Source organism: Rosa chinensis, chromosome 1 (genome assembly GCF_002994745.2).
Source record: "Rosa chinensis cultivar Old Blush chromosome 1, RchiOBHm-V2, whole genome shotgun sequence".
Classification (NCBI taxonomy): domain Eukaryota; kingdom Viridiplantae; phylum Streptophyta; class Magnoliopsida; order Rosales; family Rosaceae; genus Rosa; species Rosa chinensis.
The window spans coordinates 13527650-13549330 of record NC_037088.1 but is presented as its reverse complement, the minus strand read 5'-3'; the positions used below and the strand labels follow the sequence as shown (position 1 = coordinate 13549330).

Here is a 21681-nt window from a genome sequence, read left to right as displayed (position 1 = left end):
AAGTATCAATAATATTTTGTGAGAGATCGACACATAATTATATACAAAGAGTTAAAATCAAACAATAATATTTTCATTTACAGGGTTCTCACGAGATAGAAGAACGGCCCAAGGCTGGTGTGACACATACACAGTTTTTTTTTCTCATTGCTTTCATCTATAGTTTTGGTTACTACTAGGAATGACAACCCGCGTGATGCTGAGGGGAAGAATCTCTGCTTTATGCTCACTAAATTGCATATTTTGCAAGTGTTTGATTAGCAAAGATAACTAAGATGTGATTAAATGAAAACGAAAAATTGTTGTGGAAAAGTCAGTGGCCATGTCATATTACATGTCACTGGCTAAGTCACTGACCATGTCATATTCCATGTTACTGATTATGTAACTAACCATATCTAATGTTGATCAAGTCACTGGTCATGTCATTGAAATTGACATGTCACTCATCATGTCATATTGCATGTTATTGGATAAGTCACTGGCCATATCTAATATTGATCGAGTCACTGACCATGTCACTGAAATTCCCCAATCAAGTGACATAGCCATATAACGTGACCTGGCAGTGACTTGAATATAATAGTGACTTGGGAAATGACACATTCATGACTATAACTTAATCAGTGACTTGATGTTAACAGTGATCAATGACATGTTCATGGTTGTTGTATGGCCAGTGACTTAAAGTTAAGAGTGATTTGGCTAGTAACCAATGACTCGGCCAGTAACCAATGACTCCACTGGTCAGTGACATGTGATTGAAAGTGACTTGATAAGTGACACATGATTGACAGTGACTTGACAAGTGACATGTGATTGACACTGACTTTGATACGGATATGATAAGTGACATGACCAGTAAGTTGGCTAAAGACTTTGCCACTAACCTCACTAACTAGAGACCCAGGTTGGCTAGTGACATGGTCAGTGACTTGGTGAGTGACATGTGTTTAACAATTACGTGGTCAGTGATCTGGCCAGTGACATGTGATTGACAATGACTTGACAAGTGGCATGTGACTTTGAATTGAAGTTGCATGATCAATGACATGAATATAACAGTGACTATGCTAACGATTTGGAAAGTTACATGTGATCAACAACAACTTATTCGATCAATAACTTTGACAGTTACATGATCAATAAAGTGGTCATGATTGTGATATGACTAATAACTTAGCCAATGACGTAGCCAATGACTTGAGGTTAACAATGACTTAGCCAGTAACCTCACTAACTAAAGACCTGGGCTGGCCAATGACTTCATTGGCCAGTGCCATGACCAGTGATGTATAATGTGACATGTCTAGTAACTTGGTCAATAGCGTGTATAATAATGATATAGTCAGTTACTTTTGAAATAGATTTTTCTAAAGATTAAAAAAACTATCCAGATTAATAATGTTGTCAATTTCAATATTAAAACGAAATTTAATGTTGTCAATTTCAATATTAATGAAATGAAAATTGGAATAAAGAACAAAACTATATATTTTTTCAATGACTTTTTGAAACTGTACTATATTACAAGAGGATCTACAATAATCCAGTTAGAACAGTCTTCAACAAGTTCATCAGGGACATCATTAGGAAAGTTGTGTTTGGTGATAAAGTCCTTCAATATGTCCATGCTAAAAAAGAATGCCCTTGTCTCCGCTGGTAGAATATGTTTCTGAACCAAGCTAAAATTGTACCTTAACCTGAGGCCTACGAACAATGATTCCTGGATTTGACCCTCCATCATACTGCAACATAGGCAATCCAACAAAGACACAATTCAACAACAACCAGTGATAGTGCAAGACAGGGAGTAAATAGTTTCTCTCATGGCAGCTGCTGGTTATGTTTAGAAAGGGAAATGCAACATGCAAAAGAAATAATCTTCTGAACATCTTAGAATGGCTGTATATGAGGCAATTGCCTTAAGTCCCCATAAATGGTTCAGTTGGAAGCTGAAATTTTAACAGAGCTCCAAAATCATGCTCAAACTTCTTTCACTCTAATTCATCCAAAAACGGATTAGAGTAGCTATTAATCGGATCTCAAATTGAAAGCAAACTCCGTTTCGACATAATTCAAATCATGCAACACCCAAACCAACCTATACCAGATTCAAAAATGGCATCGTAATAAGGCATGATAAATAAACAAAAACAATAGCAAAGTTCATAGTTTTTCCAGTGCTCCACTTAGTGTCCAGCAAAACACAAGAGACAAATTCATGTGATCATAAACAATCAAGATCAATTGAAAACACGAAAATGAACCACCTTTACCTTGGAATTCTCGTTGCCAACCTAGTTCTCTGGTTTTGCAGCTTTGAATTCCCAATCATCATCGTGATCGTCATCAAAATCTGTGATTCAAAACTGGCATCGTAATTTAAAATAGTTTTTGAAATTACCGCCGGAGACAGAGATCTAGTAGGCCGAGTCGCCGAAATCGCTGGAAGACCGCTCCAGCCGAGTGGCGCCATTGTTGGAGTGAGAAGATAGTACCTGCATGAGGCGGCTGACTAGGGATTCGGAAACTGAGTTCATTATCCTCGTCGTCATTATCAACGATGGTGGATGGTGACCCAAATGCCGGTGAATTTGAGAGAAAGCGAGAGAGTTTATTCTAAAATGGCTGATGGCATGATTTGTAATTAAATTTAACATTAGTGGTAGGTTGTAAAAGAGGTGACCTTAATTATCATGGGAACATTTGTGTGTCCTGGATTATAATAAGACAATTCAAAATGACTTCTTTTATCATTGACTCTTTCCAAAATCATCATTATCTTATGAAAGGATTCCCTGACCACAAAAAAAAAAAAAGGAATGACAAAGGATCTTTTTTTTTTTTTTGAATTTCTTTGTTTTGTATTTCAACTACGAGGGACTACATTCCTTGAAGTAGAGGTGGCAAACGGGCTGGCCCGGCCCATTTTAAGCGGGTCTAGTCGTGCTTTGTGCCGTGCTTGGGCCGGCCCATTTATTATCATGCCGGGCTCGTGCCGGTCCATTTACTTTAACATTAAGCCAGGCCCGACCCATGGCCCAAGCCCATATCGTGTCGGGCCGTGCTCGTGCCTACCCACTATAAAGCACGATTTTAAAATCTTAATTTGAATAAATAAAAATTAATTTTATTTAACTATTTAGAAAATTAAAATAAATTAAGTTCTACAACGTTTTCCTTAATCTTAGCTTTTTAAGATTAGATTTCTAATAATTTTTTATATTTCACTATAAGAAAGAAAGAAAAAAAAAACTCAAAATATATTGTTTTTATTATATTATTGTGAGATTAATCTTTATTAATATAATGAAGATTTAGTATCTATTACTTTTTCCTTCATTCTATAGTTGTATTATTATGAGATTAGTCTTTATTAATAAACATATATTTAATATTTAGAAAAAATACTTATGTCAAAACAATGATATAATGTTTTGTTTCATTATTTTGACAATATAAAAGAAAGTATTGGTGGAATTGTCATGAGATTTTAAATAAAAAAGTCTCATATTCAAATCTCATCATTATAGTTTTTTAATATTTTTTTTAAAAAAAATAAAATTTTGTGTTTGTAACGGGCCGGCCCACAATATGTCGTGCTCGGGCCGTGCCGGGCCCATTACGGGCTCGGGCCTGGTCGGGCCAATATTCTTAGGCCCAGCCCAACCTGTTATTCTAACGTGCTCGGATCGTGCCGGGCCGCTTTTAAGCGTGCCGGGCCTGTGCCGTGCTCGTGCTTTGTGGCCCGTTTGCCACCTCTACCTTGAAGTTGTTTGGGCTGTGGTCACTCACCCTAACACAAGGGTTTAAATTTCTTCGAAACAACTAACATTTTGTTGAAATTTTTAGAAATTTATCTTACTGATATGTAACCGAAATTAGTATTTAACTACTAACATTGATTGACATTTACCTTACCGATATTTAACCGAAACTAATATTTTAATCAACCCTCGAAATTTTCATAAAAAATGAAATTGCAAACCTTGCCACCAAATATTAAATAATACTTTTTAACTTTTACCCAATTCTTTTTTCTATCGAATTTTTCGTTGGAAATTAAATTACGAGAATTTTTTATAAGCCTTTGGTTTCAAATGTTCTAGAATAAAAATTTTGAAGAACCCTAGACCAGAACGAAAAATGATCTTCTTAGGAGACGTTCTCTCTCCCCAAACTAGAACAATAGAGTGATCGAGATGAACTATAGCCGTTGCTTTAATCCGATGGTCATAATAGTGCTAGCTCAAATTTACGAGGAGGAAAAGATAAAATTTGACTGAAATTTTGAAGCCATTTTGGAGTCATCCAAGCAGATGCCAGCGTGGAAAAAAAATTGCAGAGCTGTCGCATTTCGAGTGGTTGGTTGAATAAATGTGTTTGGCAAGGGTTCCCTACCTAAGAATCTCTATAGTTCACTATATAAAGGTCCAGAGAAGACGAGCGTTACGATTCTTTCATTTCTGATATTCAGGTAAAGCTTTCATATCACACAAAACACACATCAGTGACTCATGGCTGCGTCACCGCCTCAGTCCGATGCTCAGCTGACTCTCCTCCCTCCTCCTCCTCCTCCGCCGGAATCCGACTCTCAGATCTCTTCCCTTCTTTACGGCAAGTTCCACTTCTCTCTTACCTCTACTGACATTTTCGATTCTAAACAATCAGATTCGAAATTGAATGCTCGATTCGTGCAGAGATTTCGCAACAAGTTCAAGCAGAAATGGAGGACATGCTCAAGTCGATCAGGTCTGTTTGAATTAGGCGCTGAAGAAACTGTTTGATTTTGATTGCGCTGGGAATTTTGAAGCGACGATGAGTTGTTTTTCAGGGAAATTGATGAAAACTCTGCTCAGATAAATGAAGAGATTGACAAGTGCAAGGACTCTGCGCTCGAGAAGAAGAGAGGCTTAGACGAAACCAAAGAACAAGTCGAGAAAGCTGCTTATGCGGTTTTGCAGATGCTCAACAACAGAGCATAGCTGTAAGTTTTCAATCTTCATCCTTATCGTGAAGTTTACATTATACTAAAACCGAAACCGTGTAATGTTTAATTATACATCATCTGTCTTGTTTGAAAGATAAAGAAGAAGCAGATAGGGGCTGGCGAGTCAATTAGTAGTACTGAGTGACTGAGATGACTCTCATAATATATGTTATTTGGTAATGTATGGAATCATTGAACTCCCTGGTGTTCTTTGAATGGCATTTGATTCTCATTAGTTCGAATTTGAATAGTTTCGTACTCTTTATCCTTTGGAAGGTCTTGTGGTACTATTGTAGAAAATCGATAACAGTTAGTTTTGGAGAGTCTTTTGCTGATTCTTGTCTCAATTAGAAAAATATCTGCTAATCCTCCAAATGTATGCAACTGAACTAGGTAGATGAAAATTTTTCCCTATTGGAGTCACCTATTTGGACAATGACTATGAATTATCACTCTCAAGGAGTAATGGTGATTGGCCCTGTAGCAGAAGTTTGTCTGTTTTTGTAAGACTATAGCACTATTTTAAAGAAAGATGACAAGTTTTAAAGAATACTATTCATATAAACCAGAATTTTGATTAAGTTAACATAAGCCAGAATTTAATTACTCTTCAGGAAGGATACCTTTTAAAGCACATTATTTATCCATATAGTTTGCTATGTCATATGTAGTTCTCTTGTTCTGTTTAACTTTACTTCCATAAACGACACAGTATAAAGTCCCCCCTGATCCCTTATTCTATAAAGCGTCTCAAGATGACAGTAGGATTGATATGCGTGCGTGCTAGGGATGATTGTACCTTTCATATTTGCATCTCCATCACAGTTCATGATTATATGTATTCTCATTTGATTCCATGGAACTGCAAATAACATGCAGTCATCATCATTAGCATGAAGTAATGAACAAATATTGAAATTGGATAAAGTTGGGATTACGACATGCCTATCACCGGAATGATTAGAAAATGTGATATCAATATGTATTTGTTCTACTATTTTTTTGTCTGTGTCACTCGACATGTATGAATTATGAGAGCGTATGGTTTATTCAGCCAACAGTTATTAATATTTTACAACAGTGTAACAAGATAAAATTCGAACTGAAATCATACTTTCTTAACTTTTCTAAATTCCATGTACTTTGTTGTAATAGAATTCGTTTTCTACATTCTGAAAGACTGAATGACCTGCCTGATGGAAAAGTTAAGTCTTGAGGATTATAATCCAGACAAGTAAAATCATATATCGATTCCTGCTATTTGACTAGAAGTGATGAAGTGTACCTCTGTATTCAGGTCATCCAGCACCTTTGTTAGAAATGTATTTCTTATTGTACTTCTTGTTCAAGTCCTTCAAGTGATGAATGGTATCTATGTAGATTTATGTTTTTGAAGTTCACGAATTGTATAAGGTGGTTAATTTCTGTTTCTTTCCTGTCAAATCATGATCATTCTATGTTTATTCGAGCAGAAAGCACCTTCGATATGTTTTCACAAAGATGATTTTCAACTCCTTGTTTGAAGAATTTCACTAGAAAATTTCTTTTATTTCTCATTTCATAAGATTTTCCTTGAAGTATGTCAACAGTAACAAGGGAGGTAATGATATCTTTGGTATTACAGACCTGAGTGAAGTTTGTGATGATTAGCTTCTGTCTTCATTCAGTGGTTGTCCTGTTTGCTTGAAATCTTGCCAATTGTTCCCATGACCTGAGAAACCTTTATGTTCTCACCGTATGAGGATGTGGGATATTGAAAAATACCCCAAACTCTCCTACTATTTCTGCAGATTCTAGTTTTAACTAGAACTGACAAATGCAAGCCACTGCAATTCAAATAATTTATATATTTCACATTTGCATCATGTTTAAAAGTATTTCCAGCATCCCAATATTATCTTTTTCAATCAATACCATTTATTTTTCAATAAGTATTCTTCCTTCCTTGACATGGTTTAAAGTTAATTTTTCTCTGCCTGATCTGCAGGTTGTTGGAAGCTGAAAAGAGACATGTCAATAGGAGCTGTGAATCTGATCCAAAAGTAACTAAAGCTTCTGTCTTTCTGTAGCCTGTAGGAGAACATTTATTCTTGATTAACTCTAACTAGGTCTTGAGTGATATATAAAATATGTTTTCGAAAGAGAAAGTAGCCAAAATGAGGTTGTTATGATCTTTTGCAAGTCTTGGATTGGAATGAGATGCTTTTTAAGTTTTTAGATAGTAGAGTTCTTTTGCGATTCCTGATGCCTGAGACACTAGAGGAGAAGACCTGGGCATGGCGCTGGTTCATATGCCCAGTCAGGATAATGTGCATGAAGTTTATCTTGTTTGTGGATTGATCAAAATATACTGATCAATTTTGAACTTGGCACACATCCCTCGATGTATGTTTGGATTTTGATCCAATAGTGTTGTCGAGTACGTACAAAATCCTTTGTCCAGGTTACCAAAAAAACATGCCCCATTATTAACAAAAAGCATCTTGAGTGATGTGTTTTTCATCATCATCATTCTTCATTTTTAGTTATCTTTGGCAAATAATGTCAACGAGGCACACTTTATTTACTCTTCCTCAAGGAGTTTCAAGCTGTTATAGGGTCCTAGATCTTGAAGATGTTCCTATTGTTCAAATGCCACATGAACTAATTACAACTTTTAACTTCAACATATCTTAGTTTTGAAAATAATAGAAGTTGTAGAGTTTTGGGAAAGGCCTAAGAAAACTTTATTACTTGTATCCAATATTAGAGCTCTTGTTGGGAGTTGGCATTGCGTAGTTACAAAACTAACGACATCGATCTGCTGATTATTGATGTGGGCAATGTGCCTCCGAAATTGTTGTCGGCGACCTCAAACTCAGTTAGTTGTGTGGCATTGATCAATTTCTGAAACAAAACTCACTATTTATCGCTTCCAATGTAATTATTATCAACATTGAACATCGTAAGGTTATGAAGCTTTTGTATATTTGTCACCTGACCGGTGAATTTTTTGAGTGAACATTGAAACCACATAAGATCCGTACGTTGCATTGGATATTGACCAAGGGATGGCGCCAGTGAATTGATACATGTTAATGGAAAAGAATTGAAGGTTGGGAAAAACATTGATCAAGTCTGAGGGAAGATTTCCTTGAGTTTGGTTTAGTACTACCTCGAAAGTAACTATACCAGAGAGGCTACACATGCAGGAAGGGATGATGCCAGACAATCTATTTAAGCCTGAAGACAAAACTGTAAATTTTTTCAACTGGCATAGAGAACTAGGGATGCTTCCTTCTAAGGTTTTAGCAGATGTAGCAAACATCTTGAGAGACGAAAGGTTCCCTAAAGAAGGAAGGATCTCTCCAGTTAAATTGTTAAATTGCAAATTAATGTTTCGAAGCTTTGACAAGGGACTGAATTGAGGAGGAATTTTACCCACTAGATTGTTTTTAGCAAGAACGAAGAGCATTGAGTTTCAAGCAGTTGGATAAGTTGGGAGGAATAGTGCCAGTAAGTGAGTTAATGTTTAGACGCAATACTTGCAATCTATGTAAATTCCCAATTTGAGGGGGGATATGTTGAGTGAAGCTATTGTTCTCGAGATTTAGCACTCTTAAGAAGCTTAGATGTCCTATATGTGGAGTTTTGGATCCCACAAACACTACAAACTTTAGCTCCAGCTTTGTCACCCTTTGGCGATGTTGTCGACCACAGGTGATGCCGTGCTTGAGGCAAAAATGAAGGGATCACGTATTAAAATATCGGCTTTTAATATCTATCGAAACTTTGAAAAAAAATGAGACGGCGGATATTTAGAAAAACAAATTTTTTTTTTGAAAGAGTCAATTGATTGGATTTACATGTAGACATATATGAATGGTAACTTTATTTACATCCAAAAAGAGACTCTAAGTGGTTGAAAAGTCGCTCCGTGGTCTACGAAAGTACAATAATCAGACCAAAACATATGATCTATATAGTACGGATTGTAGTGATGAACATAATAGTCATAGATATCTTTGGAGCTATAGACCGTTTCCCCTATAAGGGGATAATAAGAATAATTCAAATGGATGATTGGTCATGTACTTCTCCACATTGATTATATCCATAAGCGTTATAACCAAATTGATTGTTGCCTTCATGAGATTCATTTGAGATCCCATTGTGCTCTGTGCCTAAACTGATAGAGTCAAAACTTAAGGCAACTAAAGCAACATCAGATGGGGTATTTCAATCATCAGTTGCACCTCTAGTCCTCCTCCCATAAACAATCTTCTCTTGAGTACCATGACCAACTGTTCTAGATTTGTGGTCTTCATCTTAGATGGAATGATCAAAATTACTTTCACAGATAAATTGGTTCAATCATCCACCCATAGAAAATTGTCTATATTTATACATTTCACCTCCACTACCTTTCCACTTCCACCATCTTCATCATCATATTTGTCATGAGGAGAATACTCTTCACCCAAATTAGCCTTGAGAGAGTTTCTCCTCACTTAGATTCACCTTGAGGGGATTATTCCTCACTCCTTGAAGGGATTTCTCCTCATATAGATTCCCATTTAGGGAATTATTTCTCACCTAAATTTGCTTTGAAGGTATTTTTCCTCACCTAGATTTGCCTTGAGGGGATTTCGCCTCACCCAAATCCGCCTTGAGAGGTTTTACCTCAAGGCATTTTTCCCAAACAGGTTGTGCTGCCTCTCTATTAGGTCATTTCCTAACTAGAAACCGTTATTAAAATTTGAGAAAATTAGAAGAAAAAAAAAAAACCCAAAAACTGAAGCTCTTATTAAGAAAAACCCATTCCTATATTTTCTTTTAATCTACACCCATTCACATAATTAAACCTTCCTTATAGGTTTTAAGTGTAATTAAGTTTTTTCACGTTTTTTTAGTTTGACTATTTTACCCTTCTGATTGAATAAGGAAAATATTCCTCAAATATAGTTTTTTTTTTTTTGAATTTAAATATGGCATCAGTTATAAACACAAATTAGAATTTAATACAATCAAGTTATTTTTCCCTTATTTAAAAACGATTAATTGCCCGACGAAGTGGTGTTAGCTCAGTGGTTAGAGCACCCACTACCTATGTACGAAGTCATGGGTTCGAGTCACCATGGGGGCAGGAGTGAAACCCTTTGATCCTCTTTTAAAGAAAAGAAAAGAAGGAAAAAAAAAAAAACGATTAATTGGCTTAATTATTGTATATCTCTTCTTTTCTGATTTGATCTATATATTTGCCATTTTTTAGTAGATATGTTTGTGTAGATATTTCTATTATTAGATATCTCAACGTGATTAATCGCCTTAATTATAGTATATAACTTATGCCATATTTTAGGAGATATGTTTGTCTAGATATTCCTTATTTAAAAAGATTAATTGCCTTAATTATTGTATATCTCTTCCTTTCAAATCTATATATTTGCTAATTTTTAGTAGATATGTTTGTGTAGATATTCCTATTAGATTTCGTAGATTTCTTAACGTGATTAAACATTTTTTTGTGGAGATATTCCTATTATTAGATAGCACCTAAACTCTAGGTGGGAGTATTCTTTAGCCATCAAGAACTTGTAGAATCTATTGAGAAAGAATAAGAAGAAAAAGAAACATGCAATCAAGAACTTGTAGAGTCTATTATACCTATTCAATAGCATAAACTCTGAAAAATCACAAAAAAAATACCTCTTCGTCAAGAAGACACACATCTATTGAATAGGTAGCAAACACAATGCTCATCAACCGTGCCAATCGGATTAAAGGGATATGTAGTTGAACAAAGGCAACCCACCAACCTCTGATTGTGCGATCCATTTATATCACAATCACAATTTGAAACCAAAAACATAATCGCATGATTTTGGAGAAGGTCGCACCTAAACTCTAGGTGGGAGTATTCTTTAGCCATCAAGAACTTGTAGAATCTATTGAGAAACAATAAGAGGAAAAAGAAACATGTAATCAAGAACTTGTAGAATCTATTATACCTATTCAATAGCATGGGTTCGAGTCACCATGGGGGCAGGAATGAAACCCTTTGATCCACTTTTAAAGAAAAGAAAAGAAAAGAAGAAGAAGAAAAAAAAAACGATTAATTGCCTTAATTATTGTATATCTCTTCTTTTTTGATTTGATCTATATATTTGCCATTTTTTAGTAGATATGTTTGTGTAGATATTTCTATTATTAGATATCTCAACGTGATTAATCGCCTTAATTATAGTATATAACTTATGTCATATTTTAGGAGATATGTTTGTGTAGATATTCCTTATTTAAAAAGATTAATTGCCTTAATTATTGTATATCTCTTCCTTTCAAATCTATATATTTGCTAATTTTTAGTAGATATGTTTGTGTAGATATTCCTATTAGATTTCGTAGATTTCTCAACGTGATTAAACATTTTTTTGTGGAGATATTCCTATTATTAGATAGCACCTAAACTCTAGGTGGGAGTATTCTTTAGCCATCAAGAACTTGTAGAATCTATTGAGAAAGAATGAATAAGAAGAAAAAGAAACATGCAATCAAGAACTTGTAGAGTCTATTATACCTATTCAATAGCATAAACTCTGAAAAATCACAAAAAAAATACCTCTTCGTCAGGAAGACACACATCTATTGAATATGTAGCAAACACAATGCTCATCAACCGTGCCAATCGGATTAAAGGGATATGTAGTTGAACAAAGGCAACCCACCAACCTCTGATTGTGCGATCCATTTATATCACAATCACAATTTGAAAACAAAAACATAATCGCATGATTGTGGAGAAGGTCGCACCTAAACTCTAGGTGGGAGTATTCTTTAGCCATCAAGAACTTGTAGAATCTATTGAGAAACAATAAGAGGAAAAAGAAACATGTAATCAAGAACTTGTAGAATCTATTATACCTATTCAATAGCATAAAACCTAAAAAATCACAAAACAAATACCTCTTCGTCAGGAAGACACACACCTATTGAATAGGTAGCAAACACAATGCTCATCAATCGTGCCAATTGGATCAAAGGGATATGCAGTTGAACAAAGGCAACCCACCAACCTCTGATTGTGTGATCCAGTTATATCACAATCACAATTTGAAATCAAAAACATAATCGCATGATTGTGGAGATATTGATACCGGCTTTGAATGTAGAGATTACATAACCTCCAACCCAGAGGAGAGTTTTCAATTGTTGGAATCAAGGGTTGAGTAATTCCATCGGCAGGAAGACTGGATTTTAATATTAATGGTGAATGAGGAATTTGATAGTGGCAGCTTTAGTAATTCTTAACAACATTGGGTTTTAATATTTATCCTATTTAATAGGTTTTTCTATTTTGAATAAGCCTAATTAATTGGTTTAGGTGTATATTAAAACACTATTATGGATGGGTTTATTCTAAAATGGGTGTGTGAATTTGGGTGTAGAATCAAATTCCCCTTAAAATTTTATACCCCTACATAACCTCCATATTCCGTAATGTATGTTTCTCTGTGAATAATTGAGTAAGTGTTTGATTTTTTTTTCTCTCATTAGATTTTACATATATTTCTTTATTTTCTCGAAATATATCCTAAATATTTTATATATCGAAGATATTTGATGATATCGAAGAAATTTCGCAAAAACGGTGGAAGATAAAATATTTTCCCTATATGATATATCGGCCACTTTAAAAATGGATATATCAAAAATTTCGCAGATACTTCAATCTGTAGAAGAGATTCATTCTAATTCATTCTATGAGCTTGTGACCTATTTGGGATCATGTGGTATTTGAGCTTTGATTGCTAGTAGTGCCAGCCTATACGCGTCATTTCCCCCAAGTCTCATTGTTAAGGGATGGTTTAATTAGTTGCATGAAGGAGCTACAACAGAAAATGAATATATTAAATTAAAACTGAGGATATCAAAACCAATATCATAACCAAAACTCCCATTTTGATTTATTTATTGTGTGTATTAACCAAACAAAAGAAGATATATTGTCCGTCGTGAAATAGGTGAGTTCCATGTGATGCATAAGAAACTAATTTATAGGATAGGAAGATGGGCAACCAACCAAAAGTACTCCCTTTCTTTCCAACTTGGGAAAATTTCACAAATGGTCACTCAACTATGACTCATTCGACACTTTGGTCACTGAAGTTTCAAATATATCACTTTGGTTACTCAACTATTACATTGTCAATCACTTAAGTCACTTTGTTAATTTTTTTCATTAAAAAAAATTATAAAAAATACTCTTTGGGTGACTTAAGTGATTGACAGTGTAATAGTTGAGTGACCAAAGTGATATATTTGAAACTTCAGTGATTGACCATGTGAAATAGGTGAGTTCCAAACAAAAGAAGATATATTGTCCGTCGTGAAATAGGTGAGTTCCATGTGATGCATAATAAACTAATTTATAGGACAGGAAGATGGGCAACCAACCAAAAGTACTCCCTTTCTTTCCAACTCGGAAAATTTTTACAAATGGTCACTCAACTATGACTCATTCGACACTTTGGTCACTGAAGTTTCAAATATATCACTTTGGTCACTCAACTATTACATTGTCAATCACTTAAGTCACTTTGTTAATTTTTTTCATTAAAAAAATTATAAAAAATACTCTTTGGGTGACTTAAGTGATTGACAGTGTAATAGTTGAGTGACCAAAGTGATATATTTGAAACTTCAGTGACCAAAGTGTCGAATGAGTCATAGTTGAGTGACCATTTGTGGAATTCTCCCTTCCAACTCTTGTTTCCCAAATATACCAATTGTTGGTGCATGTATAGATTTTATTTTATTTTTTATTATTATTTTTTTTAAACCAAAGAGAGGGAGATATATGCTGGCGTTTTTGGGTTATGAATCAGGTACAAGTTCGGCATTCAGGCATAACAATCAATTATGATAAAGATGAGCACTCTTTGGTTGACTTAATTATTGGTTTCGTGCGAAAGACGACTGACTTAATTCGATCACTTGCTTTCCACTAGGGACTAGTGGCATGGTGCGGTTTACCTAGGACGACTGACTTGTTTCTTATCTTAAATCTAATGTGGTTTCCTCTATCAAAGAAAAATATCGATCATAAGGGAAGCAGAAGCACCAAGACGGGTAGCATAATCTATTATAGATAGGAAGACTTAGAATAGATGATCAGGACAACCACTGACGACTTGCTTCGTGCTTCCAACTAGTACCCATACTAGTAGTGTATTTTTTTTCCCCCTTTCTTTTTTCCGATAGACTACAAACAGTCGTAATTAAGCACCAAGATCAGTAAGCAGCACTAATATAAGTCAGCTTGCATATCATTGCATACTGTGGAGACCTTAGAAAAGAGGTGACTGTTCTTATCTAAGGCCGGAGACCTTAGAAGTCCGACCATAAACTGTTATTATTATCTAAACTCTCCGGCCTTTTCTGTTTACCCTGTTTTGTGTTTAGGTATTGTATGTTACACATATTGATTGTCCGCTGGTTTCTTTTGTACGTTGTTAGTGTGTATTGTGTGGTTACAATAGTCAAGACAGCAATCTAATTTCATGCATGGCGATGGAATGTTTAGGAAATTAAGGGGGAAAATAACATTACCTAAATATTTATTGCAAAATGAGCAATTATCTAAATTATTCAATTTCGCAGTATATAACACTAGACTTGTAGTTTTTTTTCTTGTTCTTGTTCTTTTTCTTTTTTTTTTTGACAAAAATGACACTCGATTAGTTGCTTTCCCAGTTTGTTCTCAGCTGTGTACAAAGGTAAAGGTTTGAAGATTAGGAAGGTTTTTCCCTAGTTTTTTTTTTTCGTGCAATATAAAGGTTAATTAACAAGAGCAGAGAAGTTAGATATACAGGGGTGGATAGTGCAACACAACTAATTAAGCCTATCGAGACAAATATATGATATATTTTCAATATATTGGCCTAGTAAATGAATGATAGTAACTCTTACAAGCCAGTTAGCATTTGGTTAAATTATTCCAGCCATTGGGCAATAGCCGAATAATCGATCCTGCTGTAAGATTTATTTCCACTACTGTATACAGTATACACCAACTTTAACAGATTATGTTCATAATTTACTGCTGAAGGAATAACAGCTCTAGATCGAGCTATTGTTTGCTGCAGGTGTTCTTATTTTGGAATGAACTTAAGCAAACTAAAAGCATATGCTATTTGGAAATAATTTTTTTTAGTACATAGAAAAATAACTGGGGGAATTTAAGGCCGGGGATTTCCTGTATCATGTTTCACAATTGCTAGCGAGAACAGTTCTGTACTGAACTACTGATCATTATAGAATTGATCGAGAGCTATTCGTCATGTTACCTTTTCCTCTGAAAGATAACAGAGAGAAAAAAAAGGGTGCTGTTTAGTTTTGGATTTAGAGAACAGAGAGTTTGTGGAAAACCTCACACAGAGAGGATCAATTGAATTGCTTATTTATATTACACCAGATACATGTAGTACGGAAAGTATTAAACACAGATTTACAAACAGATTACAGAGGCTAAGCTTAGGCATCAAGTAGACTTGGCCTCCAAGGCTGTAATCATTTAGAGGATTCTGACGTGTTCTTCAAGGCACAACGATTCTGTTCATCATCCTCTACCTCCAGTCAAAACTCTTAAACATTACATTATGAAGAAATCCACTTACAGTCATCTAGGAAACAATGAAACAAAAAGAAAAATGCAGTACATGTCAACTCTTTTGTTATACCTACAACTTTTTTGTTCCAAGGTCTCGGGTCTTCTCTGTTTTCCTCTATTTTGTTCAATCATATATATTGATTTTCTTCAATAATTGTACTATCTAATTTGTATTTCAGTAATCAATTACACTTTACCACATGATTAATTCCACTAGGGAGACAGTTTTGAAGGAAGATGCTTGAAATCGTTTGGTAAAAAGTTGTCTGTTCTAAAATATAAAAATAAAAATTGAGATTTCAGATATATTCATGGGGATTAGATCTAAAAAAAAAAAACCCAAATTTGGATCAAGTATGAACTCTTATCAATTGAGTTTGTTGCAAGTTGGGTTGATGCACTGAAACTGAACAAACTGACAGTTCGAAGTTGATTCCCCTCTTCACTGATCCTAGTGGGATCATGAGTTTCAGACTTGGGATATATACAAGATGTTACTCTCTTTTATTCTTTTCATTACATTGAGGGCTCAAGGCCTCAAACACGCAGTTACACACTAAATACAAGACATAGTAGTAACAAAGCGAACAGCAAAGACAGCATATATCAATTGCAAAACAAAAAAGATCAATATACAACAAGCATGCAGCACATATAAAAGCCTTCACAAATCAGAAACATTTTAGAAGATTCTAGCCAAGAAGATTACCCCTAATTGTGTGCAATTCAGATGCAACATCACTAATATCCTTTCGGTTAGTTGGGGATTCGACAGAACAGGCAATTCCAATTTCAAATATCGAAGTCAAGTACCCATCAATTTTTTGTTCTCTCATACTCTGTGTGTGGGCTTCTTCGACGTTTATATTGCGTCCTTGAAGAACAAGCAAATCTGCAATGTCTGCAACACCTTCAGGGAGAGCTGTCTTCACAAAATAATGAAGATTCAGGCCGTCACTGAACATGGGATCAGTGGGTCTCTTCCCTGTAAACATTTCTAACAAGAGAATGCCAAAGCTGTAGACATCCCCATATGTCGACACTCCACTTCCCATACCATACTCTACAGTTTAAAGAATGTGATAGACATTTGTCACTACAACTGTACTTAAAATAAAATAGCACTCATCAAAAGGTAAATGAGAGAGATAGATGTGAAGAATACGTGGAAAGTTACCTGGAGCAGCATAACCAACTGATCCTTTGATTCCGATGGAGCTTGATTGATTTATAGAAACATTATTGGTTGGTTCCGAGAGAAACCTTGAAAGCCCAAAGTCAGAAACATGTCCAGTCAGGTCATTGTCCAAAAGAACATTAATTACTTGGCTTGAGATCACAATGAACTATTGGTGTTTCACAGTGGTTGTGAAGATAATCCAATGCACAAGCAACCTCAATGGCAATGTTGAGCCTCTGAACAAGGCTTAAACTTTTGGGTGCTTCTATCACCTCTTCATTTCTAGTGGATGGATGCAACCACTCATCTAAGCTCCCGTTGTCCATGAACTCGTAAACGAGAGCCCTAAAATCATTGCCGCTGAAATCATTACTTGAACATACAGTTAAGATCTTGACCAGATTTCGATGCCTGATGTTTCTCAAAGCCTTACATTCAGCCATGAAACTCTTTGATGCTCCTTGGTGTAACATGTTAAGTACCTTCACAGCGACAACTCTATCATCAACAAGAATTCCTTTGTACACAGACCCAAAAGCACCCACACCAATCAAATTACTTGAAGAAAAACCATCAGTAGCTTTCAAGAGTGTAGCGTATGAAACTTGCAAAATAGAGTTCTCCAAAGTGCTTAATTTAGTTTCTTTCATTTTCTTACAAAGAAGGAAAAAAGACAGCACCATAGCCAATCCCAAAAGTGTGAACCCAGAGACCAAAGAGATCATTAGTTTCATTTCACGGGACAATCCTCCTCCATGGGACTTACACACAGGAAGTCGAAAGTTAGCAATACCGCCGCACAGTCTGGTGTTTCCAGCAACTGAAGTCGCACTTGCATTCTTAAAAACACCATCAATTGGTACTGCTCCCCAAAATTGATTGAAGGATAGATTGAGATTCTCCAAGTTTCGAAAGCCCTCGAAGAACTGTGGAATATCTCCTGAGAAATTGTTGCGAGAAAGGTCTAAATCTTGAATCCCTCTCAATTCCTTCATAGATGAAGGGATGAACCCGTTGAAGAAGTTGCCTTGCAAGTGTAGGACTTCTAAACTTTGACAACTACCGAGGCTACTAGGGAGTTCTCCAGATAACATATTGTTAGAAATGTCTAGCTTACCTAGAGCCTTCAACTTTCCAATCTCAACGGGAAGGGAACCAGTAAACTGGTTTGTTGACAAGTTCAAAGAAATTGATAAAGAGAGGAGACCATTAAGTAATTGTTGAGGTATTTTGCCTTCTAAGCTATTTTCAGAAAGATCCAAGTCTTGCAACCCGTGACATTCTCCTAGGCTTGAAGGGATGCTTCCATTGAGATTATTTTCATCCAAGTAAAGAGAGTTTAACATTGTTAAATTTCCAAGAGAAGATGGAATGCTCCCTGATAATTTGTTGCTATAAAAAAAAGCTAATCCAAGCCTTAAAACTTTCCCAATGTCTGCGGGGATGCTACCTATGAAGTTGTTTTCCTCCAGACTGAGTACTAGCAGGTTTACAAGATTCCCTAACCCAGTTGGGATGCTTCCATGTAGGTAGTTTCCTCCAATTACAAGCGTTTTGAGATTGGTTGAGAGATTGAATATTGATGTGGGAAATGTTCCTCCAAATTTGTTGTAGCCGTACTCCAACCGTGCCAGCCGTGTGGCGTTGATCAAGTCTGATACAAAACTCATGTCACCAAGTTTACCGCTTCCAAGATTATTAAAGTCGACATTGAATAACACAAGGTTATGAAGATTTCGTAAATTTGGCACATTTCCGGTGAGTTTGTTATAAGCACATTGAAAATTCACAAGATTTGTCGCATTGGATATTGACGAAGGGATGGCCCCCGTAAATTGATTATTAGAAATGGCAAAGTCTTGAAGGTTGGGAAAAGCATGGTTCAAATTTGATGGAAGACTTCCTTGAATTTGGTTTAGTAGTACCTGAAAGACAACTATACCAGAGAGGTTATAAATGCAGGAAGGGATGATACCAGACAACCTATTTACTGCCAAAGAGAAAAATGTTACTTTTTTCAACTGGCATAGAGAACTGGGGATGCTTCCTTCTAAGTAGTTAGGACCTAAACCAAATTTCTCCATAGACGAAAGGTTTCCCAAAGAAGGAGGGATCTCTCCTGTTAGATTGTTGTATTGCAAAGAAAAAATCTGAAGCTTTGACAAGGAACTCAGTTTGGGAGAAATTTTACCCACGAGATTGTTCTCACCAAGATGGAGAGTGATGAGTTTGAAGCAATTTGATATATTGGCAGGAATGGTGCCAGTAAGTGAGTTTTCCTTTAGAAGCAATACCTGCAATCTATTCAAATGCCCAATTTGAGGAGGGATTTGATGAGTGAAGCTATTGTTCTCGAGATTTAGCACTCTTAAGAAGCTTAGATTTCCTATGTGTGGAGATATGGATCCCCCCAAAGCTAGAGAGCGCAGCTCCAGCTTCGTCACCCTTTGGCGATGTCGTTGACTGCAGGTGATGCCGTGCCACAGGCAAAAATGAAGGGATTCATTCCATGAGCTTGTGACCTGGTTGGGATCGTGTTTTATTTGAGCTTTGATTGCTAGCAGTGCCAGCCTATCTGTCTCATTCCCCCCAAGTCTCGTGGTTAAGGGATGGTTTAGTTGCATGGAGGAGCTAGAACATAAAATGAGTATTGTATTTAAAACTGAGTATATCAAAACGAATTTCACAGACAAAAATCTCATTTTGATTTTTGTGTATTAACCAAAAAAAGGAGATTGTCGTTGTGAAATAGGTGAGTTCCATTTGATGCATCAGAAACTAATTTATAGGATGGGAAGATGGACAACCAACCAAAACTCCCTTTCTTTCCAACTCTTGTTTTCCAAAGACAACTGTTGTTAGTCTATGTATCAAAAACTGAGTTATCAAAACCAAATTCAGAGCCAAAACCTACACCTTGATTTTTTTTTGTTTTTGTTGGGTTATGAATCAGGTACATATTCATTAGTCATAACAATCAGCGTATAGAATATATGATGAAGATGAGCACACTTTGGTTAACTTAATTATTTCTTTCTTGCAAAGGACGACTGACTTATTTCTTTTCTTAACTTCATTGCAATTTCCTCTATCAAAGTAATATATCGATCATAAGGGAAGAAGAAGCACCAAGACCAGTAACAGAACCTATTATAGCTAGCTAAGGTAGACTTAGAATAGATGATAAGGACAACCACCGACGACCTACTTCGTGCTTCCAACTAGTAGTGTAGTGTTTTTTTCAATAAAGACTACAGTCAGTCGTATAATGTGGGGAGGAAAATGAAATAAAAATAAATAAAAGAATGACTTTTCTTACCTAAGGTTTAGGGATCTAATCTTAGATGGACACAAAACAGACTAAGTGTGTCTCATTATCATTAATTAGAAAGTCTTCGTGAAGTCCTCATTTTAGAGGTTTTCATTAGAGTCTCCCCCATGAATACGAATGTATCTAAAAAAAATTAGATATGAGGGCCTCAGTTTTTGTTGGTGAACAAAAAGAAAACAGAAAAAACTCAAGTTAATTACCAAAAAGGTCCAAGAAGATAAAGACATTATATGATAAGACTCTTTATTTGAATGAGCTATTTCTCAAGTAGTTACTGGGCTTTTTAATATATAGAATTTGTTTCTACACCTTTTAATTAAGCTTTTTTTATTTTTGATTTTTCTTTGGTCAGATAAACATTTTTATATCAATGGGCCAAAATGAGGCCTTCACAGACCTGAGGCCTAAGCCAGCCTTGGCTGCCTGCCCTTTGGGCCGACCCCATCTTCTTCTATAATTGTATTTCTAATTTGCATTACAGTAATTAAACTTTCATACAAAGTTCGTAATCTATATATCGTGTAATACTCCAGAAATTTGTTATTATTTTCTGAGGATTTTCTGGAATTAATTTAGTGGTCGTTGGTAAAAAAAAAAAAAAAAAAAAAACCAATCTAGTGGGTAAAATTTGAAGAATTCTGGTCGAGTCTGCTGAATCGCACGACCAAGCACTTCCTTGACTAGTTGCACTCTCCATGCTTAGAATCATCTTATATCACTCCCATTGATCAAAAGAGGAAGGAGAGATGGTTTGAATTGGACCGGTCTCATCCAATTTGGTCACCGGACAACGATGTTTTGGCCGGGTTTTGGGTTTTGGGTCAGGTCGGCTAGAGAGAAAATTAGGGTTTGTGATTTCGGCCAAGGTGAAAAGTGCATTAGCATTTTCGGTAAGTCTCTATTTATAGCCCTATTTTTTTTTTTTTTACCATAACTTTAAAGTACAAAGTCTGTTTTGCCCTTCCCATGTGTCTAGGGACTCAGTTTAATATTCTCTACAAATTTTTTGAAGAGAATTTTCCGAAATAGCCAATTTATAAAAAGTAAACCTTTATGTTCCCTTATTTGTTAATACGAGACCGAATAACGTAAAACTTAGAGTAAATGATCAGAATACAGTAACGAGATAAACTAGATATGGAGCGTATCAATTCTCTACTCCTTATAAAAAAATTTCACCCCCAAAATTTCATACTGTCCAAGTGAGAATAGGGTGCGCACACACCAATTCTAAAGTTCCATATTTGCGAAGAAGATAGCAAGCCGATCATAAGAAAGTGGTGATGATAGTGCACAAAATAGATGTGCAAGTTGTCACACCCCGAATTTCGAATAAAGATATTCGAATCTGAAATGCGATAATTAAACCAACTCTTAAAATTACAAAAAACTTTTTCAGATAATTCAGAGTAATAACTACAAGTAAATAAAGACTCGATCACTTAAGTCTAATATCACATCAACAAGTGTATACAAAACTCGAGAGATCTAATATACAAATGTACACGCTCACAAGGAGCATACCA

General features: G+C 35.6%; 2 protein-coding genes, 1 long non-coding RNA gene and 1 pseudogene across 4 annotated transcripts; 1 reads left to right on the top strand and 3 right to left on the bottom strand.

Moving 5' to 3' along the window:
• Positions 1 to 1448: 1448 nt before the first annotated feature.
• On the bottom strand, positions 1449 to 2752 carry LOC121049211. 2 transcript variants are annotated; one of them, XM_040505874.1, is made up of 3 exons: positions 2502 to 2752; positions 2280 to 2359; positions 1449 to 1748 (listed from the first exon to the last, which is right to left on the bottom strand). In XM_040505874.1, the coding sequence occupies exons 1-3, from the start codon at positions 2661 to 2663 to the stop codon at positions 1523 to 1525; spliced, it is 468 nt and encodes a 155-aa protein (XP_040361808.1). In that variant the 5' UTR covers positions 2664 to 2752; the 3' UTR covers positions 1449 to 1522. The 2 variants fall into 2 exon arrangements, with proteins under 2 accessions (XP_040361808.1, XP_040361821.1); XM_040505887.1 differs by having other exon boundaries at positions 2280 to 2691.
• Positions 2753 to 4452: 1700 nt separating this feature from the next.
• On the top strand, positions 4453 to 7498 carry LOC112173353 (putative mediator of RNA polymerase II transcription subunit 21). Its single transcript, XM_024310967.2, has 4 exons — positions 4453 to 4620; positions 4704 to 4755; positions 4838 to 4990; positions 6981 to 7498. The coding sequence occupies exons 1-3, from the start codon at positions 4521 to 4523 to the stop codon at positions 4986 to 4988; spliced, it is 303 nt and encodes a 100-aa protein (XP_024166735.1). The 5' UTR covers positions 4453 to 4520; the 3' UTR covers positions 4989 to 4990; positions 6981 to 7498.
• Positions 7499 to 10688: 3190 nt separating this feature from the next.
• Positions 10689 to 12182, bottom strand: LOC121051232. The gene is made up of 3 exons (XR_005805365.1): positions 11939 to 12182; positions 11595 to 11833; positions 10689 to 10920 (listed from the first exon to the last, which is right to left on the bottom strand). It is a non-coding gene; the product is annotated as an uncharacterized LOC121051232 (long non-coding RNA).
• A 3231-nt stretch (positions 12183 to 15413) lies between these two features.
• LOC112181785 lies at positions 15414 to 19630 on the bottom strand (annotated as a pseudogene).
• Between the last annotated feature and the right edge of the window lie 2051 nt (positions 19631 to 21681).